Source organism: Tiliqua scincoides, chromosome 4, assembly GCF_035046505.1.
Source record: "Tiliqua scincoides isolate rTilSci1 chromosome 4, rTilSci1.hap2, whole genome shotgun sequence".
Classification (NCBI taxonomy): domain Eukaryota; kingdom Metazoa; phylum Chordata; class Lepidosauria; order Squamata; family Scincidae; genus Tiliqua; species Tiliqua scincoides.
In genome coordinates, this window is record NC_089824.1 from 109475694 (window position 1) to 109496680 (window position 20987).

General features: G+C 42.4%; 1 protein-coding gene across 2 annotated transcripts in view; it reads right to left on the bottom strand.

The window, feature by feature from the left end:
• The window catches only part of KIFAP3 (kinesin associated protein 3), a 93117-nt gene that overhangs the window by 23244 nt on the left and 48886 nt on the right, over window positions 1-20987 (bottom strand). For both annotated transcript variants that reach the window (XM_066625464.1, XM_066625463.1), the window contains exons 17-19: window positions 20368-20453; window positions 16779-16968; window positions 10392-10491 (exon numbers count right to left, since the gene is read on the bottom strand). In XM_066625464.1, the coding sequence (XP_066481561.1) occupies window positions 10392-10491; window positions 16779-16968; window positions 20368-20453 (376 nt within the window). The remainder of the gene's footprint in view (window positions 1-10391; window positions 10492-16778; window positions 16969-20367; window positions 20454-20987) is intronic.

Sequence of the window (20987 nt, forward strand, 5' to 3'; positions counted from 1 at the left end):
GTGCAAGCCCCATTGGCATGGCTGCACCAGCACTGGAAAATTGGATAGGATTGGGTCCTAAATCCCAGATATACTTTAAATCAGGGGTGTCACACTCATTTCACACCGAGGGCCGAACAGCATTCATGATGCCTGCTGAGAGCCAAAAGTGATGTCATTAGGCAGGAAGTGATGTCATTAAACAGATCATAACCAAAAATAAGCACTTCTTCTCACTTAGGAACTCATCAGCTGCATATGACAGAGGAGAAAATACGCAAATCTTGATCATATTTCAAGTTATGGAGGAGCCCAATTTTCATGTGGGCTGCCCTTTCAGCAGTAACACTGCTCAGTGGCTGGGAGCCTGCTTTAAATCTATGAAAAAAAATTGGTTGCCTTGTTTAGCTACACACACTCATCCACATGGTAGCAAAGTCCTCATATGGAGCTATCAACCTCAGTGTATGGACTCAGTGCCACTGTACTGCCTGGAATTCTAGCCAAGTTCTGCATGAACATATTGGTTAATAATCAACAACTACTTTAAGAGCTACAGAGAATGGCTAAATACTACAACACGATAACACTACACCTATAAACAGAAATTATGTCTTTTCTCTCTCTACTGAACTGTTTATCTTCAGCCTTTGTTTGCTATAAGATTGATTGTAAAGAAAAAACAAAACAAAACCAACCTCTCCCTTAGAATTTGCAATTAAAAAATTAGAAAAAAGTATGAAAAAGACAAATAATTGATAAATAAAAAGGTAGACAATTTACAGAGTGATGGCAAAGGAAAATATGGCAGTGGTGGCAGGCCAGGCTGTTACAGGAGAAGGTGGTCTGGTCAAAGACAGACTATCCCTCTTTTAGGCCCTTCCTCCTCCCTTGGGGCCCCTTGGTGGCCCTAGTGGTTGCCCTGTGGACCTGAAGCTGCTGCTGTTGAATGCCAGGTTGGTGAACAATAAGACCAGCCTGATACATGACTTAATCGTGGAGGAGGGCACCAACCTGGCTTGTATCACAGAGACTTGGCTGGTTGGGCAGAGAGTTAATCTCACCCAGCTGTGCCAACCAGGTTTCTGTGTACTGCAGCAGCCATTGCAGCAGGGACTGGGTGGTGTCACCACATTGGTCGACTGCGAGTTATTTCCCTTACTAAGTAGCCTGCCCATCAGTGTGTAGGTGTCGATATCATGGTGCTGAGGGGGATGGACAGGAGGGGGATCCTGCTAGTGTATCGATCTCCAAGCTGTACAGCGGATTCTCTGCCTGAGTTTGCCGGGGTTGTCTTGGCTTTGGTGCTGGAATTCTCCCAGGTGATTGTGCTGGGGGGTTTCAATGTCCATGTGAACAATGTGCTGCCAAAAGCCTTAAAGGCTGTGGTGGTTCGTCCTCTTCTGAAGAAATCCTGCCTATACCCAATGGTCTTGGACAGTTTCTGACCTGTGTCCAACCTCCCACTTTTGGGCAAAGTGATTAAGTGGGTCTCAGTTTCAAGAAATTCTGGAAGGAGCTGATTATTAGGACTCCTTTCAGTCTGATTTCAGGTCCAGGATATGGGACAGACACAGCCTTGGTTGATGACCTACACCGGAGATTAGATGGGGGAGTGCATCCCTATTGGTCCTGCTGGACCTCTCAGCGGCCTTCAACACCATCGACCATGGCATCCTTCTGGACCAACTGACCAGGTTGGGGCTTGGAGGCACTGTTTTGCAGTGGTTCCTCTCCTTCCTGACAGATCAGACCCAAATAATAATAATAATAATAATAATAATAATAATAATAATAATAATAATAAAAGGTATTTATATACTGCCTTCTTGGTTGTCAGATTTCTCCTCAGACTTTATTCAAGGCGGTTTACATAGGCAGGATATTGGGAGTGGGGGACACTGGCTCCCTGGACATTGACTTGCGGGGTGCCTCAGGGATCAATCTTTTCCCCATGTTGTTTAATATCTAAGAAGCTGCTGGGGAAGGTCATCAGGGGATTTGAAGTTGCATGCCACCAATATGCAGATGACACCCAGCTCTATTTCTTTTTCCATGTTCCAAGGGGGCTGTTGAAGTTCTGGAGCGCTGTCTGGAAGCAGTTGGGGCCTGGATGAGGGCTAAGAATCTGAAATTAAATCTAGATAAGACCGCAGTCCTCCTAAAGAATCTCCTCCAAAAGGCGGCTATGAAAGAGCAGATTTGCAGCCTGGGAGTCGTCCTGGACCCACAGCTGCCTCTGAATGCTCAGGTGGCATCTGTGGCCGGGGGGCTTTTGCTCAGTTTCGGCTGGTATACCAGCTGAAGCTGCACCTGTGTCAATGTGATCTGGTGACAGTGGTCCATGCCCTAGTGGCATTTTCGTTAGACTACTGTAATGCAGTCTACATGGGGTACCCCTGAAAACAGTTTGAAAGTTGCAATTAGTGCAGAATGCGGCAGCCCCGGTTGGTCACTGGGGCTTGACATGTGGAATCTGCTATGCCATCACTCCGGCAGCTACACTGGCCACCCATTTCTTTCTGAGCCCAATTCAAGGTGTTGGCGATGACCTTTAAAGCCCTATATGACACAGGACCAGAATACTCCAAAGACCGCCTTCTCTCATATATTCCTGTGTGTCCCCCTGAGGTAATCAGAGAAGGTCTTTCTTAGGATACTGCTGCCACCGGAAGCTAGGGAGATGATGGCAACATGTAGGGCCTTCTTGGTTGTGGCACAATGCCTCTGGAACCAGCTGCCAGAAGATCTAAAGGAACCACTTCAGTATATGATTTCTGGAAGGGTATGGAAACCCATCTGTTCCACCTGGCCTTTTGGGAAGGAGGTACTCCCTAGGGACTCCTTACCATTTATGCTGCTATAAATTATTTTATCTGCTCTTTTGTTAGTTTTTAAATTGTTTTTTATGGCTTTTATTTTAATATTTTATTCTCATGTTTTTATCTTGATGCATTTATGTTTTGTTGTATACTGCTTTGGGTTTTTAGAAAAGCAGTATAAAAGTCCTTTAAATAAATAAATAATTGGAGGAGTGGGAGGAAAGAGATGAATAGAAATGTAAATGAATTCACCTCTTTCAGCCTCTTAACTTGAAGATAGAAAAATGGCAATAGTGCAATAGCTGGTTTCACTGTTGTTCAGAATGCCTGGTGGCTTGCACCTATTTTGCCATGAACCCGTAACTTCCCTCCCTCAAATCCCTGGAGCAAACGTTTTGCAACTTTTTGGGAGGGGGAGAGAGAGAGAGAGAGAGAGAGAGAGAGAGAGAGAGTGAAGAGTGTAGCATGAGGACAGCTTGAAGACTGCTCGACTCATGAAGCATTAGGATAAATCGGAGTAGCCATGTATAAATCACACTAACTTAAAATGTTATATCTATCTTCATGAAAGCTCTTTGCCCAAGAACATTTTCAGGGCAAAGGAGGGTGGAGAAGGGGCAGTTTTATTGAATTCCTTTCCTTGTTTTTTGGGCATATTATTCACAGCTAGCTGGCAGCTCCTTCCCTGGTCTGCACATTTCAGTACTCAAAGCAGGAGCTTCTTCCTGAGACACTCTCAGGCAAGCAGGGATCATATAGGTAACACCTGAAGGCAATACCAGATCACAAAACCAATGAAAGTGACTGCAACATTTCCTACCAGCACTCTGCATGAGTTAACATTTTCTCACACTTCCTGAACAACTGGTAGAGGGGGAAATGACACTAAATTTTGCATTCTCTCTTCTTCCATTTTGGCTCAGCTCTAGTCTTCACCATTTGTGCAATTCTATAATCAGGACTTAAGGAATCAACTGCATAGATTAGAACACATCCATCATCCACAGTACTCCAGACCAAAGTTTCAAAATGGAATACAGGTTGAGCCTACTTATTCTCGGATTTTTTTATCCACGAATTTCGCTCAATGCAGGTCCTCTGGACCCCAGTTGAGCAACATTCAGCCCAACCTGAAGCCTCCAGAGGCGACTGCAGCTATGCTCCAATTGCCTCTGGAGGGTCTTCTGAGGCCTGGAGAGGCTGCATGTAGCCACCATGGGCCTCAGAATGGCCTCCAGAGGTCCTAGAAGGGCACTTCCGGTTTTCAGCCAAAAACCGACTCCAGCTTCAGACACAACTGGAGCAAGGCTCTGGTCACGTTCAGAGCTTGGCAGACCCCAAAATGCACATGATTTGATATCATGCGTAATTTGGTATCCATAAGGGGTCCAGGAATGGAACCCTCACAGATAACGAGGGTCCACCTACACTTCCTTACTATCTAATACTTCCCCCTCATAAGTGTTAAAATTTATTAAGTACCATTATTAAACAAGGGAAGAAAAGTGTTCTGTGAGGGAGGAGAGGAAGCTTTGATTTAAAATACAGTAAAAAGTGATGTGCAAAAGCTGGAAGCAGTTTGCTAAATGGAAAGAGGCAGCCTAAAGCCCAAGCATACATAAGGTTCTTATTAGATTTTAAAGCAAAGCATATAAATGCCCTAGAATTATCTTATGGAATGGATGAAATGTATGCTCTTTAATACATAAAATAACTCAGGTTTTCTATGATTACTTTTAATTAGCCTTACTCTCAGGTATGAATCAATTTTACAACACCAGTTCAAATTTGTTGAGGTGGGAGAGTTGAGCCTCAGAACTCAAGGGACTAGCAATTCCTTGTTCATGCCTCAAAGCACTAATGCATTTTACATCTAAGTCCGAGCATCAGGAAACCCTGGCTCCTGGCGCCAAGAAGTTCAAAACGATAATGACACATGTCTGAAAATTGGGATTCACTGTCTAAATGCTGCTGTCTACTCTATCAAGCAAATCACTCCCCCCTTCACTACCTGGAACCTAATATTTGCAGCAGTGTATGTTTTCAATTAGGCAGTCTTTTCCTTATGGGAAGATTCTTGGAAGAACTTTTTTAAAAGTATTACCAAAAAGAATAATCATACCAAAAAAATCATACATAGGATATGTAGAACCATCTAGTCCAGTGTCCCAATCCTAAGCATTAGTGTGGCTATATTTACCTGCAATGTCCCAGATGTATTTGTTGTTAATATTTTATTGTGCCATTGCATGGTTACAGCTGAAATTGCAAGTGTTAGCAAATCCCATGCTATACAGTTTTGTGCTGGCTCAGGAAGTTTTAAGCATAGTCTCTGTTACCAGGCTATGGAAGTCAGTTCTCTTTATATTCAGATTCACTATCTGCGAATTCACTTATCTATAGAGGGCAGAATTTCCACCTACTGCTCATAATCTGCAACTCTATTAGTTATCTGCTAATTCAACCCTAACAATGATGAGAGGCCAAGGAGGAGAGGCCTCTGGAAGGCTAACTGAGGGCTGCTCTGGGGCTGGGTCAAACCAGGGAAGGAGCCAAAAGAGGAGGAGGAAAGAGGAAGCAACCTCCTCCCCATTGCTAAACTCTGAGGCCTCATTGTTAGACCAGCAACCTTCAGTAAGATGAGGGATAGCCATTGCTACAGCCTTCAGCGCATCAAGGGATACCAGCACGGAGGAGGATGCATCACATGTTGGAAATTATCTCTCGCTATCACCCAGCCCCATAGACTTTAAGTTAAGATTCAGGTTCAAAAAGTTAAGAGTGTATGGAAAATAGGGTCCCCTAGAACTTAATCCAATTTTCTCCATAGGCTCAGTGACTCAGTATCCACTAATTCAGTTTCCACTAGGTTTACCATCTTGCCTGCTCTCTTACACCCTTGAAAGTCTGCCTGATAAAAGACAGACAAGGCACTTTTTGTAGAGGACAAAAGCTTCTGAGAACCTACTCTACCCGCATATATTTGCTTAACTAATATTAAACTTCTCCTAATGGCTAAGAGCCCAATCCTGAGGTCCCCGGCATGGCTCCATACCACAGACCACAGCGACAAATGTGCCGTAAGGCATGTTTGTGGGGCTCACCACTGGGTTCCCACTGGAGCTAGCCCACTGCTGGCTGGAGCTGGGCTAGCGTATGGCGATGGCCTGGGTTCCATGGCTTGGCGGTCTCCCTGACCACCAGGCTGCGGAACAGGAGGCGGGGGCATGCCCGGGGCATGGGGGAGGCATTCCAGGGAGGGGGGAAGCCAGTGGGAGGCATGCCAGGTGGCAGGCGGGAGGTGTGGCAGGCGGGAGGTGTGGCAGGCGGAGGCAGTGAGGCGGATCGCCGAGCTGTGCTCTGCAGGATCCTAGGCACTTGTGCAGGGCTGCACGCCCTACACGAGCGCTTTTAGCGCCAACCTTTTGGTCTGCGCTAAAGACAGTAGCCCCATTGTGGGGCTGCTTCCCTTACACAAGGGAAGGGGATGGACGTCCCCGTCTCCCGAGGTGCTTCCCGTGGTAGCGCAGGAGGTGTAGGATCCGGCGGGAGCCCTCCCCGGAGCCACTGAGCCTGGGTGCTGTGGGCAGCTCAGGATTGGGTTATAAGTTGAGAATAAAAATATGTATTTTCTCCAACTTTTTGACTATTTTCTCACCAGCTATAGCCAAAAGATCAATTTCCCAAGATGTTTTACAAACCTATCTTTTTAACAGAAGTTTGCAATTCAGAATTCTGAGGACATGCAGCCTTTCCACAGCTTATTAAAAAAAACAAAAACATAGTGCCTCCACTGGCAAATTTACAAGGTCTCCAAACCCAAGTCAGACAGCAGCCATCACTATCTTTCATATGAATAGGCAGCCTAGGGAGACCTAGTTGATCAAGATGGATTATTGCATGCTAAAAACTGTCAACACAATAGGCTATAACTAAAAATACAGAAGTATCTGAAAACTCCTCTTTCAGACCCTATAAGTTGCTTTGCACATATCTGTGCTCCAGTTCTTCAAGCAGCAAATATTAGTAGACAACTTAAAATCCAATCCTGAGCTTGGCAGTGCCTGCATGCACTGCCACAAATGTGCCATAAGGCACATCAGCAACAGTTACCGCTGGGCTACTGCCCGTGCTAGCCCAGCACCAGCCACTGCTGGGCTAGTGTTAGGTTAGTGTGGGGCAGGCGCCCAGCCTCCGCCACTCGGCGGTCTCACAGACCGCAGAGCTGCGGTACAGTAAGCGGGGAGGAGGTATTCCGGGGAGGGGGGAGGGAGGACAGGTAGGGTGCCGGGGGAGGGAGCGGGGAGGCAGGAGGAGGGTCTTGTCCATTGGATCTTGTCCATTCAAGCAGGGCTCAGCTCTCTACATGAACAGCTTTACCTTACTGCTGACCTTTTGGTTGGCGGTAAAGTGAGTAGCCCCATTACGGGGCTGCATTTCTTACCCAGGAGAAGGGGACGAAAGTCCCCTTCTCCCGAGGCGCCTCCCGCAGCAGGCTGATGTGTGCAGTATGCGGTGGCAGCCATTCTTGGCACCACTGCAGTCACCCACCCTGGGCCGCTCAGGATTGGGCTGCCCGGCACCTGAAATTAAGTGTACAAATTAGTTTTTCTCTTAATACTTTCAATACTTAATACTTTAAATATTTTAGAAATATTTAAAAGTTCCTCACTGACACTCTGAAGAAATGCCAGGTCAAAATATTCTGGAAAAATATTACAATGACCATCTTCCTTCTGCATTTTCTCTTTACATATGAAGACTTATGTACAGTGCAACTTCTTGTTATTGAAATACTGTATATTCAATAGATTGCTTACATTCTGTCAAAATACAGGTCCAGCCTATTTATACACAGATTTGACTCAACACGAATGGCCCTTGCAAATGAGAAGGAATGAGCTGATCCCCGGAGAAGGGGAAAAATGCATCCCTTTAAAATCAGTTTTAAAAACTGAACAGTACTTTAACAACAACCTCCTTAATGAGAGAGAGAGAGAAGGCAGCATGCTAACAATCCATCAATTCTCTCTCCTTCAGACCCCTCCTTTCCCCCAGCAAGAAAGAAAGAAAGGTGATCATTTTGCATTGGTGAAGGGAGGGGCTGAGTGAAGTGCTGATGGATTGTCTTCTTAATGACTCTTATCTTAGAGTCAAAAGGTCAGCAAGGCTGTTCTTCAATCACTGGAGCAAAGAAGTTTGTTTTTTAAATTGATTTGCTATAGTGCGTTTTTTTAAATCCGCGTGAGTGCTTGGAACAGAACCCACACGAATAATTAGTCTCAACCTGTAATACTTTTCACATACCTTTATTTTACAAAATATGGTGGTTTTAAATACAACTCCTATGGAGAACAAAGACCACATAATTTTTTGTAGAACTGGAGGTCACTTATTTAGTGTCCCTAGAAAAGGTGTTGCATGATAAGAAAGGAACAGACCAGTTTGCTTCCCATCTATTTTGGGGAGCAATCAAAACAGATGCACATTTCCTAAGGTGCTATGTATAATTTTCAAGTTAGATTTTCAGCATGAAAAGTGAGCTTTCAAGGGATATGAATAGTGGTTCGAATTGGTGGTTGTTTTTTTTAAGTTCCTTTTCACAGCCCCAATACACAGCTGTTTTCATGTCACTTTTAGAAGTTCACTACTTGACCCCAGCCAATAACAAAGTGAACATGAGTATAATGCAGTATCACACTACATTGCCTATCAGATTTGAATGTGTGATGCCAATTTATCATCACTCTGAATGACCGGGAAGGGGGAATGTGTTTCTAACACCTAAGCAACTGGGAATGGCTGTTTTACCATACTACGCAGGAGGTTCCCATTTTCACCACTGCAGTACTCTTGCCTTGATCCAGCAATGGTTGCATGAGGTTAGCTGGGCAGAATATGGATAAGGATGGATGTGCATTCAAATGTGCATCTGAATGGGGATTCCTATGCACATCTTGATTCTCCTAGTCAACAATGTTTCATTGGACTGGAGGAAAGAGAGCATTAGCAAGTTACCTCAGCCATAGGGACATCTTCCCTTTTTGCCTCCACACTTGGTCCTTTGTACAACACCACCACCACCTTTATTAGGCATAAACATTTGATGGGTGAAGACTGTACAGAAACCATAGAGAGAATAGAAGCCTAAGCAGTACACAAATACATGTATATGTGTGCACCTACGTGTACACACAGATACAAACATACATTACATTTTACATACACACATGATTTATTTAAAAGACAGAAAACAATCAGTTACTTTACAGATATTGCCAAGATGTAATCTACTCAGTGATTGCTTGGTACAGAAAGCTTGGCTTGATTCAGATTACTCAAATTTAGGAACTGTGAGACTGAGAGGGTTGCATGCTCGACATCACCTGCTAGAAGGAATTGAATTATAGTGTTCTTAGAATGCCCTGTTTTAGCATTGAGCAAGGGAAAGAGAAATTGCTGTCTTAGCGCTTGATATCTGGGATGTCAACATAATGTGTATGGATGATTCTACTTCGCCTAAATTACAGCTACATAAACTATCTTCCCAGGAGGCGTTTCTGAATCTACCATGTAAGTCATTAGAGGGGGTCACATTACAGCGTGCCAAGGTAAAGGCCCTTCTCTCCAGGGGGTGCATTAGGAGGGACAGATATTTTGGTTGTTGACCAGTTGTAATTTTAAGTTGAAAATTCAAAGGGGAACATTTTTTCCGTGCTGTGCCTAGAATCTCTTGCCTTTCTATATCATATAGTCTGGTTGTCAAAAGCCTGGTGATAATTGGTCCCTTGTAAGAAATTGCTTAAAATAGTATGTTGCAGGAGCAAGTTTCTGTGCAAGCCGAGTCACACCGTCACCTGTTTGGGTTCAGCACTAACTAGAACTTCAGTCAAAAGAAAATACAAACATCAATCTTTCATTTTTCTACTAGTCTTTCAAGTCTGCAATAATTTTGCTCAGAAGCTGTGAAGACTTAGGGCCCAATCCTATCCAATTTTTCAGCACTGGTGCAGCTGTAATGCAGCCCCAAGGTAAGGTAACAAATGTTCCCATACCTTAAGGAGGCCTCTGTGACTACTGCCCCACCACAAGATGCAGTGCATGCCCCATTAGCACAGAAGCACTGGCATTAGAAAATTGGATAGAATTGGGCCCTTAGTTAAAACAGAGAAATTTTATTTTTAATTACTCATTTAAAATTCTACCTCTGCAAAATCCCAAGTGCATCAAAAGATTTTCCCAAACAATGATGTCTAAAGAGAGTTTCTGAATAACTGTCATAACACTAAAAGTACCATGTGGTTTTGTTTTCTGTTCTAATTTTTTTGCCTCTGGGAAATGATTGGAAATATCTGGATAAATATATTAACAACAAAGAGGACTATTCAAACAATAGCCTGAATTTTCCAAGATGATAAAATAGTGAAGTTTGACAATTTCCATAAGTTGGGTTTTCTTTCACAAATCTGTTTCAAACCATACTTAGAGAGGGAAAAGAAAGACAATCTGACTGAAATGTATGTTTGGAAAAATGTGCTAAAAATGTGTTAATTTGTAATTTTCATTAGCCTTTTTCAGAAACAAATTTACCTGCCAGAGAAAGGATGCTGGCCCACAAGGTCTCCATTCTGAAGATGGTATTCACTGAAGAAATCTGGACTCACTGCTCCATCATGTGCTATCAACCCATCTATAAAGATTGAAAGGGTAGAAGCTGAACATGCATTTTTGAAGCAAGACATAACAGCAGAGATCTTAGAAGACTCCCCTTCCTCTGATCTACTCTACTGCACTGAAGAAAAAATGCTTGTTTGCCCCACACTTTGCAACAGGTTAATGACCTGCCTGTACTGCACTTCCATACAGATCTGCTTAGTATTAGCTGAACCAGTCTGATGAGACTAAATATCATACTGTCAGCTGAAAAGGGGCAAATGTCTCACTTCCACTTAATATTTTGTAAAAATGCATTTAAACAGATGTGCATATATAGCCAAAATATCTTGTCTGCTTCTGTAGTTAGCACACCAACCTGAGCTAGTAGAAGATATCTCATGCCACAGAGGCAATTTGTGCATGTACTGGTAAGGCCAAATCTAACAGCATTCAAGTGGTGGAAGTGACATGTAAAAAAGGAAGTGCAACACCATCCAGAATTATTCTAATGCCAACATTACGGCTTGAGGAATCATCAGTCCACAGAAATTTTGTTATGTAAGATTTAACTTCAGTTTATTTGCCCTAATTTAGTTCATTCCTGATTCCAAACACATGTTCAGAACACTACTGCCTCACTCAAGTAAGATGAAAAGGAGAAACTAAGCATGTACCAACAACACTACACACAAAATCCCTGAATGGCCTTCCCCAGCAGTTCTATGTAAATAGAGGAGCCCTATGGCACTCAATAGCACAGGTCCCATAGCAGAGAGAAGCAGTAGTCATTCACAACACCATCTTATGCAAGTGATGCATCAGGAAGAAATGGAATCCAAGTACTTACAGAGTTTAAGAGATAATGGAATCATTGTGAATCGGAAACTGCTGATAGTATTTCATTGGATGCACAGCAGTAGAATGCCATGTGCACTTTTCTTTTAATTATTCTTGTAAAGGAAATGTTTACAGTGCATTATGCACTATGCTATCTGTGCTATCACAAGCTAACTATAAAACTGCTAGCAGCGGAAGGTTTCTTGGGAAAAAATTTCCACTAAAACAATCAAACAATAGCTCCCTTTGCCTTACACATTTCTAAAATAGATTTTAAAGAAACTTAGGGTGCAATCCTAACCAACTTTCCAGCACTAGCATAGCTGTGCAATGGGGCATGTGCTGCATCCTGCAGTTGGAGGGCAATCATGGTGGTCTCCTCAAGGTAAGATAATGTTTGTTTCCTTACCTTGAAGTTGCATTGCCCTTATGTCAGTGCTGGAAAGCAGGTTAGGATTGCACCCATAAGATGATGAGATGATGGTAAAGCAGTAGGGCTTCTGCATCCTGATTGCCAAGGTATCTGATAACATGCTGCTGAGACTCACTTGAGAAGTTAAAAGCTCAAGAAAAAGTGATGACTACAATCTAATAGCTTGTATATTGGAGAAAATGCAAAGTCAGAGCAGCATTCATTCTTATAAGCCTACCCCTGACTATAAGCATGTGCTGATAGCAGAAGAGGAGAAAAGCTATAATAAAGATTTCATTGTGAACATGAACCCTTGTCTTTAGACATCACTTAAAAAGACTACCATAATCTCCTTGGTAAGTAATGATTTTGGTAGCCTGTTCAATCTCAAATGCACCCATGACAACACATTTCGTCTGGAAAGAGACATTCAGAATAGAACATTGTTCTGCAACCGAATATTTAAAATGATCTTGCAAGCAAAATGTTTGGGATAATTGACATCTCTTTCCCATTTACTCAAGTCCTCCTCTTCCCCTACATCCTTCCCTGAAATGGAGAGTGCACTATAAAGAGCAGCGGACACCAGCACTTCCGCACTGCAGAGTATATTGCTACCTGACCACCCAACATGGAGGTGAGGTGCAAGTTCATTCTGAGTCAGGGCCACCTTGAAGAGGATTAAACCTGACTTGAAATGGGGCCAGAGTTTTAGGGGAAAGGAAAGTTCACATTTTGAGCTCCTCTCTTTTGAAATGCCTACCCCACTTAAAGTCTTTGCCTGTTTTAGTATTTTATTTTACATCGGCGTATGCTTTGTCTGGCCTCTCTATCCACACTAATAGGAGAAGCAGGAACATCATCTGAGGATATAACCAGCCAAGTGTTACTATACGCCATTTTAGTCTTCGGTGCAAGCATCTTATCCTTTGGAGAACCCTTCTCTTTGTCAGATCCGGCCTCTCTATCGACACTAACAGGAGAAGCAGGAACATCAGAAAAGTTGCTAAAAGAAGACCCAGAAGATGAATCTGAGTCTGCAGAAGAGGAAAAGCTTGTCTCCTTGTACTTTTCATGTTGTTTCTTATGTGAAAGAACAGGACTTGTCTCCTTGCTCCAACCATGCTGCTTCTTATGCGGGTCTCTGCCTCTTGTCTTTCAAATTCAGGCAAGAGCCCTGTTTACTCCCCTTCTGCTCTACAGACCATTCCTGCAACATCTCCCTCTCCATTTGGTGCATCTGAGCCTGCAACTTAGGTGGAAACAAAACATGACCCACTTTGGAGGTACATTCCTGAGGGGACAATTCCTCATCAGACAACATATCCTAGATAACAATAGGACCCCTCACAGGTGAAGCAAATTAAAGGAAATACACAGGTTTCTACCTATACCAATGACTGTTGCAACTGCTCCCAACAGTCGTTCTTCAATGTTCTGTTCAGGTTTGAGTCCGCTCCTGTCCACCCCACTCACATTTACAGGGGCGATATCAGAGCCCTAGGGAGGAAGTTCCCTCCCAAAAGCCTTTTGGTACCCTCTGCAACATTCAGTCTTGGGTCCATTCAGCCTTGGGTCTGCTCCTGTCCACCCTGCTTACATTCAAAGGGGTGACATCAGAGCTCTAGGGAGGAAATTCATTCCCAAAAACCTTTTGATACCTCAGAATTAGGTGCATTAAGGGTAAGCCCTCCTGGGTGCAGTGTGCCTGCAAAGGCGAAACCAGCAATAGTGAGGTTGAACAAGCCTCGCTAGCTTCTGCTGCAATCTCCTAACTAGCTCACTCCAATACAAATAAGCTGCACCTCCTTTAAGAAGACTCCAAAACACCCGCTAGCCTCAGTGAAAAAATTTCATAGTTCTCCCACTGAAGACAAGAGGGTTGGAAGAGAAGTAGAAAAATTCAAAAGTAATTAGTCGTGGGCTGTGAGCCCAACCAGCAGACATCTTATCCCTCTGCGATGTAGGGCCAAACTGGAGAAATGGTCAGCCCCGCCCAGAGAAGCAGTTAACAGTCGACCCTACCTCAGAACTGCACAAGGGAACTTTCCCAGTCAGTTAGGAATGCCCTTCTCTGCCAGAGAACCTGGAATTGTGGTGGATGGCATGCCCACCTCTTCCCAGAACAGGAATTTACAGTAAGAAATTCCTATTTTCTCTGGTAGATGAAGGGGGACAGTCCTGACTCTTTGGGATATAATTGAGCCTAGAACTTTCCCAGTTCCTGGGATCCAGGTGAGTAACTACTTCTCCAGTCTACAACATCCTCTGCAGCACTTTCCTTCCGCAAATATCTTCAGCAGATGAGAAAGCATCAATCTTGTAGTGTCTGTAAACATGTACTGTATACTGAAGACTACGTAGCCATCCTACAGATTCCTTTTGAAGAGATGCCCAAAAGGCTGCCAATGCAGCTGCCTCTCTCAGACGTTGGGTGATCCCTGTGGGGAAACTGCTCTAGTGCCTTGTAGGCCAACTCTATGCACGACCACAACCATAGGAACAGTGTTCATGTCACTGGAGATTACTTCTGGAAGGAAATGAGCCTCAGACTTTTTAGTGTGAGTTGTTCAGTCCAAGAAGAAATGCAAAGCTCTTCTCCTGTACAGAGTGTGCCTGCTTTTTTCTTTTGAGTACACTAGGTTAGGGCAAAATGAAAGCAAGATCGCTCCTGTGCACAACGGAACACATAGTTGACTTTTGGCATAAAAGCCTAGTTGGTCTTCAGATGACCCTATCTTTGTGGAAAAAAATGCACAGTTCAGAAAACAGTACATTGAGCTCTGAGACTCTTCTTGATGAAATGATGATAACCAGGAAAAAGGTCTTGTAGGGTAGCCAATAAAAGTCAGTTTTTGCCTGGAGGTCAAAGGGGAAGCCTCCATGAGTGCCAACACCCAATTTAGGTTCCAACTGGGGTATCAGTGGATTTAACAGTGCCACCCCTTTAAGGAAGCATATTATATGAGGGTGCATTGCCAATGAGCAAGTCCCTTTGAACCCCAAGATCCTGCTAAGCGCAGATACATCTTGAGATGCTAGTGCTCATTCCTTTCTGCAACCTGGCTTGCAAATTCCTAGGACACATCCAACTTGAGCCTGTTCAGATATCCAGCATGCCTTCAGAATAGCCAAAAGTCTTTCAGCCTTAATACTGTTAGCTGAAATAGGTGTGGTTAAGGATGGAGGATTTGATCCTGCTAAAATAGGTCCTCCTTCAAGGGAAGTGTCCAGGGCCCTCTTTGTGATAGCTCCAGCAGCTCAAGGAAGCAAGTTCTGTGTAGCCACTTTAATGTGATGAGGATGTCCTCTGCCCCCATTGTCCTTATTTGTCTGAGTGTCCTTGCAATTTAAAGCCTGATGTTTTTTCCTAACATTAAAACACATGCGTGTGCCACGCCTTTCCCACAAATATTTACCTGCCTACTCACAACATATTTGTCAAAAATGTTAATTTTATTTCAGTAGAGAAAGGTTTGAAAACCCTACTTTCATCAGTTCAGCTCCAAAATACATACAATAGAACCTTCAAAGTTGACCACCTCTCTATATTTACCACCTCCTTAAGTTGACCTAATTTTCACAGTTTGGACAGACACTGCATATACACTATGGGAGACCAATCTCTCAATATTGACCACCTCCGTAAGTTGTATCTTGACCACTTCGACCATTGAAAAGAGTATTATCCTTTGTAAGTTGCCCACTGAACGCTAACAAGGAAGCAAGACCACAGTTAGCAACATCAAAAAATGTAAAGATGAGTACTTTGAGAGACACAGTAAAGAAAAAGGAGGCCTACAGCAGAAAAGAAAGAAAACTTCGCTTGATGAAGTAAATGAAGCTACTTTATGCTGGTTCAAACAAATGAGGGCAGTGAACACCAGAATCTCAGGGCCAATGATCCAAGAAATTGCCAAGAAGTTTGCGCAGTAATTTGGGGTAGAAGATTTCGAAGCATCAAGTGGTTGGCTTTAAAAATTTAAACTGCGACATGGGATCTCCCAGAAAGTCTTGTGTGGTGAGTCAAATGAAGTTCCAGCAGAAGTTGTTGAAGAATTTATTTCTAAGTTCCTGGACTATGCAAGAGGCTTCAAAGATGACATTTTTAATGCTGATGAGTGCGGATTCTTTTTCAAAGCAATGTCTGATAGAAGCCTCGTCATGAAAGGTGACAAATGTAAGAGCGGAACCTGCAATGAACCTGATCCTGAAACAATATTCCAAGCAATATTGTCCGAAGTACAGCCCAGCAGAGAAGTGAAGGATGCACCTGGGGAAGAAGAAAGTGAGGACGACATGGATGCAGAGATTCCAAAGGAAGGGGATTTGGGGCATCTGATAAAACAGTTGAAGTCATATGCCGTGAATAAATGTCCAGGCACATTGAATGGGATAGCCAGCATTGATAGCGCATTCTCTTCTTATCTTTACACAAAAAAGAAGAAGCAAACCAGGGTTGACTCTTTTTTAAAAAAAGAATAATGATTCACATACAGTATGTGTACTGTATGTATGTAATTCTGAATGCATTTTTTCTATATCTTCACTGTATATATGTAGGTATGATATCTGTAATAAAGTCTCTAAAAATATTATAAGTACAGTATCAGATATTTTTCCGTATGTTGACCACCTCCCTATGTTGACCCTCCAGTCCCTTGGGTGGTCAAAGAGGTTCTACTGTACCTTTAAACACTGAAAAGCGAACAAAAAACCACTGCTCAGCAAAAAACAAACAAACAAAAACCAGTGAGAAGAACTAATTGATGGCTATTCATGTAGTATTGAAGATATAATAAATTCATGCAATGTTTTTAATGTCACTGTAGAACTATATGGAATCTGGTCTTGAATTGGTAAAACACCTATGCAAGAGCCTGCAACTATACACTTAAGTAAACCAACCTGAAATAAACCATCCTCAACGCCCAGCAGTGTGTGGCACAGTACAGGAACTTTATTAGCACAGCATTATGTCTCTTTATGAGACAGGACACCTTCTGGGTCTCCTCCACAAAATGTTTGAAAATGGAATGTAATGGAAAAATGGGTGTTTGTATCAGTCTCACCTGCATTATAGAAAAGATCAGGTCTTTCTAGAATATCCCCTTCATGGATATAAGGCTCGATGCGGTCATCTCCATACAAGTACTGTTCATTTTCATCCATCTGCCGACTCTCCACCATTTCCAGCCACTGTGAATTGTGCCATCGGAACTTCTCACTCTGGATCTTCTTTGCCCACTCCTCATCATATTCCTGTTGAAAAGTTTAGAGATTAATGCTACAATATGAATGAAATCAATCATTTAACAAGTGCATTGAAGGGCTACAGGTGGAGGAGTTTTCTATTTCTGCTTTCTGTTTTCACATTCAGTAAAAGGAAGATACAGACTTGCTTGGTGCCAGGGTAAAGAAGCCAAAAAAGGTAATGGGCATAGGGGGCACCACCGCGAAGAAGCAAACCTTCAAAGATCAGTAAATAAAGCTGCTTCTAGAGTTGCCAATTGCTAGGTCTCTTGAGATGTATGCAATGGAGACTGTAAGCAAACGTTCAGCAGATTAGGGAGTGGAGCAGAGTCCAGCATACAGGTGCAGAAGCAGAGACTAGTGATGCATGGATAATATATGACCAGTCAGGAGAAGTGACTTCTTGTGCTTAGTGCCTTGGAGCAGAATCTGATCAACATGGAAGAGGGAACTAAGTAAGTTGCAAATACTTTCATTAAACTGTCAAGCTGAAAACAGCCTGCCCCACTAAGTTCTGATCTCTCAATCAGAGATTTTAGTTCTGCCACCAGAGGCACTTGGAAAGTAATTTCGAAACTTAAGACCCAGTCCTTTCAACCCTAATTTCTGTTATGACCGAGTCTAACCCTGGCAAGTATTTTGAAACTACAAGTTCTGGTTGTTACATTTCCTTCACGGTCAGCACAAACCTAAATTATTAAGGGTTTGGTCCTTGCACACAGCATCTTTGCTATCACCAATTCTTGAATGTCATTTTAAAAACATGTAGTACTTTCACAGGCATTCAAATTTTGCCAATTAACCATAATATACGGTGGGATCTGGTATCTGCAGATCCAGAATCCACAATTTGACTTATAGTGGATTCCTGCAGATACTGGGGTCCCAGTGTAAATATAGTCAAAAACAAAAATAGCACCCAAACCAGCATTTCTACCTTGGTGTGGCAAACCATGCCATTTTTCCAAAGCTCTGAGGGCTAAAAAATAGCTCTAAAGACCCACTTCCTGTCGTGAGAAGGTTCCTCTCTCCTCCCACTGAGTGCTGTACTGCAACGCAGGCACTAGATGGGGTTGAATGTAATGGAATAATTTCATTCCATTACATTCAGTTCTGTCTAATGCAGCGATTTTCAATGGTGTAGTTAAGGAGGTGCAGGGAGTAGCAACTGCACTGGGCAACAAGTTTTAAGGGGGAACAAGCTCGTCTTGACACTAGTGGCCAAAATTGTGAAAAATTTGATATGTGCAAATAATACCATCATGTTATATATCACTGGAAAGGTCATGTAATGCAGAATGCAATGAAACAAACTGCACTGGAATATCTGTATTCTATCAAACGTTATGGCCGATTAACCAGAAAAAGAAAACACAACTGACTTATTGAACAAAAAGCGGATTTGCTTATCACAAAACTGACTTATGAGACTGATTGTTCTGAGAGACAATGAGATGTTGTTATGATACAGCATGGAACCAATAAGGTGTTAATATGAGTCAGTTCTCCTTTTCATGTATCATAATACAGTTTCCCCTTCAAACTAGGTGAAGGGATGCTTTTTCAAGTGGTGCTTCTCTTATATTTGGCAGGGGGAGAAAAACCGTCCCTCTTCACCCCAGCAAAGTGTCTGGAGCATATTTTTTATTTATTTACTTAATTAATTAAATTAGATTTTGTTGGGGGGGGGTGGCTACAAAATCTTCTTTGACCCCAGGTAGCAGATAGATTCCTCAGCTATGTCACTGGGTGTGTGTGTGTGGCAGAGCAAGTGGTTGGTGAGCTGCTTGAGGGAGAAAGCGGGTTTCCCCACTATTTTCACTTTTTTAAAAGTGCAAGCATAACGTCACTCCTGGTTGTGATGTCACTTCTGGTGCATTGTTTTGAGCTCACACCGGGCTACATGATCATTAGCTACATCACTGGTGCCATGGCACACTGGTGTGCCTTGAATGCTCTGCAGGTGTGCCACGGGAATTTGAGGGAGGGTCAGTTATAATTAGGGCCATCAAGGGATGTTAGCCCCCCACCATCAGCATGGTGTGCATTGTCAGTTATCGAAAAGCTAATGGTGTGCCTTGACCATTTTAGCACCATGTCAGTAGGCCCGGAGATGAGAAAGGTTTAAAACAGATGATTTAGTGGCTGAATGCAGTATAGCAATGCTATGAGGGGAGAGAAACCTCCATGTGACTGCAAGTGGGTTGTTAGAGCTATTTTTTAGCCCTGTGCAAATGGCTCAGAGCCTTGGAAATGGCATGGTTTCAACATGCCAAGATTTTTTGTGGTTTTGGTGCTTTTTTTGTTTTTAAATACACTTACTCTGGAACCCCTGAATCTACAGATTTCAGTATCTGCACGGGGTTCCAGAGTGGAACTCCTGTGGATACTCCCACTGTATTGCCCTTTCTGTATGTTGTGCAAATGCTCTTCATTTGTATAAACTGAGTTCAACACTGAGTACTTTAGCAGTTGAACTCTATTTTACTTCCACATTGCAGGATTCTGAAGATTACTCCCCTGCATAATAGCTCACTCTCAGAATGCAGACTAAACACAACTGGCATCTAGCCAGGCCCACAAACTATTTTTGCAGCAACAAAAGTTCATATGTTGATACCTGTTGAAAGACAGGAGTGACTCACAGAAGTAATCCAACTTAAAAAAAACCTTTAAATCGTACAATGAGAGACTGCTTTGATCCACTAAATGTGAAATCTAAGACATCCCAGTGCAGGAATACATGCAGAAGTGTTGCAAAAACCACTAATCACCATCATTTTTGCCTCTCTCTCTACGCCAGCAAAAATTACCGGTAAGTATTATTTGCAGTTATTACAAAACAACAAGTCTTGAAAACGTTGTAAGTAATCATCAATTTGAAATATTCAATTACATTGATGCTCTAAAACCAAGAAACTAGAACCTAGTGATTTTCAAGCATGCAGACATTCATAGCTGTATTTCAGTCTGATCACTGAAGGGTTGGTTTTTCTATACCAGCATTCCTAAGTACATTTATGTGGGAGTAGGCTCCACAGAGTACAGTGGAACTTAGCTCCAAGTCAACATGTAAAGTTGCCATATTGCACTGCAATATGGTTCATGTGGTTTGGCAAATTATAAACACGCATCTATACTTGAAAAGGTTCAAGAACATTTCTAATTAATCCAAGATGTTTATATAACTATAATACTCTGAAAAATTAAAATTACATTATGGGGCAAGGACATTTGAAAATATAATGCAATATAAAGCATTTCACCAATCCTGTTTTTTCCAACACATTCATCTATTTTTATAAACAAACATCTTTGAAACATGAGTATCACTAGTCAATTTTCACTTGTCATAGGTCAGAATATGTCATTTTCATTCATGCCTGTACAACAAAAGGAATCACCCACAGCTATTATATCCAGCGTATTGTCGCAGACTTTACGGATCTCAGCATTTTTATCATGCATCAGGTCTATAAGATATGCTGGAGCCTCTAGGAAACTTAGTTAAGGATAAAGCAGTTTTGGATTGCTCTGAATGGTGTTCTGTACAACTCTGCTGTAAAAGATACTGTACATACGAACAAAGCAGAAGTAAGAAACACAGTTGCAAATATCAATGCCTCACTGAGAAGCAGAAAGAAAAGGGACAATTGCTTTTAAGCATGAGATAACTTGTTTGTTAAATTATAAGTTAACACTGATAGTTTTTCCTTCTATCTTTAATATTTTTCATATCTGAAAATAAGAAATACAGAAAATATCAAAATAGCTATAATAATTTTACTAATTTAGGAATATAACTACTGTGGAAGATCAAGGGAAAACATCTGTAATCATCAGTAATTTCAGCTGTAGTTCTTGTTAGAAGGAAAACTAGGTGCGCATACACACCTGAGGCAGCGTAGTGCTATAACCAGTACCATTAACCAATGGTACTTGAGATATATATAGTCTATCTTCTTACAGGTTTGTTGTTAGGGCAACAACAAAATAATACACATGAAGTGCTTTGCACACTAAGAAAG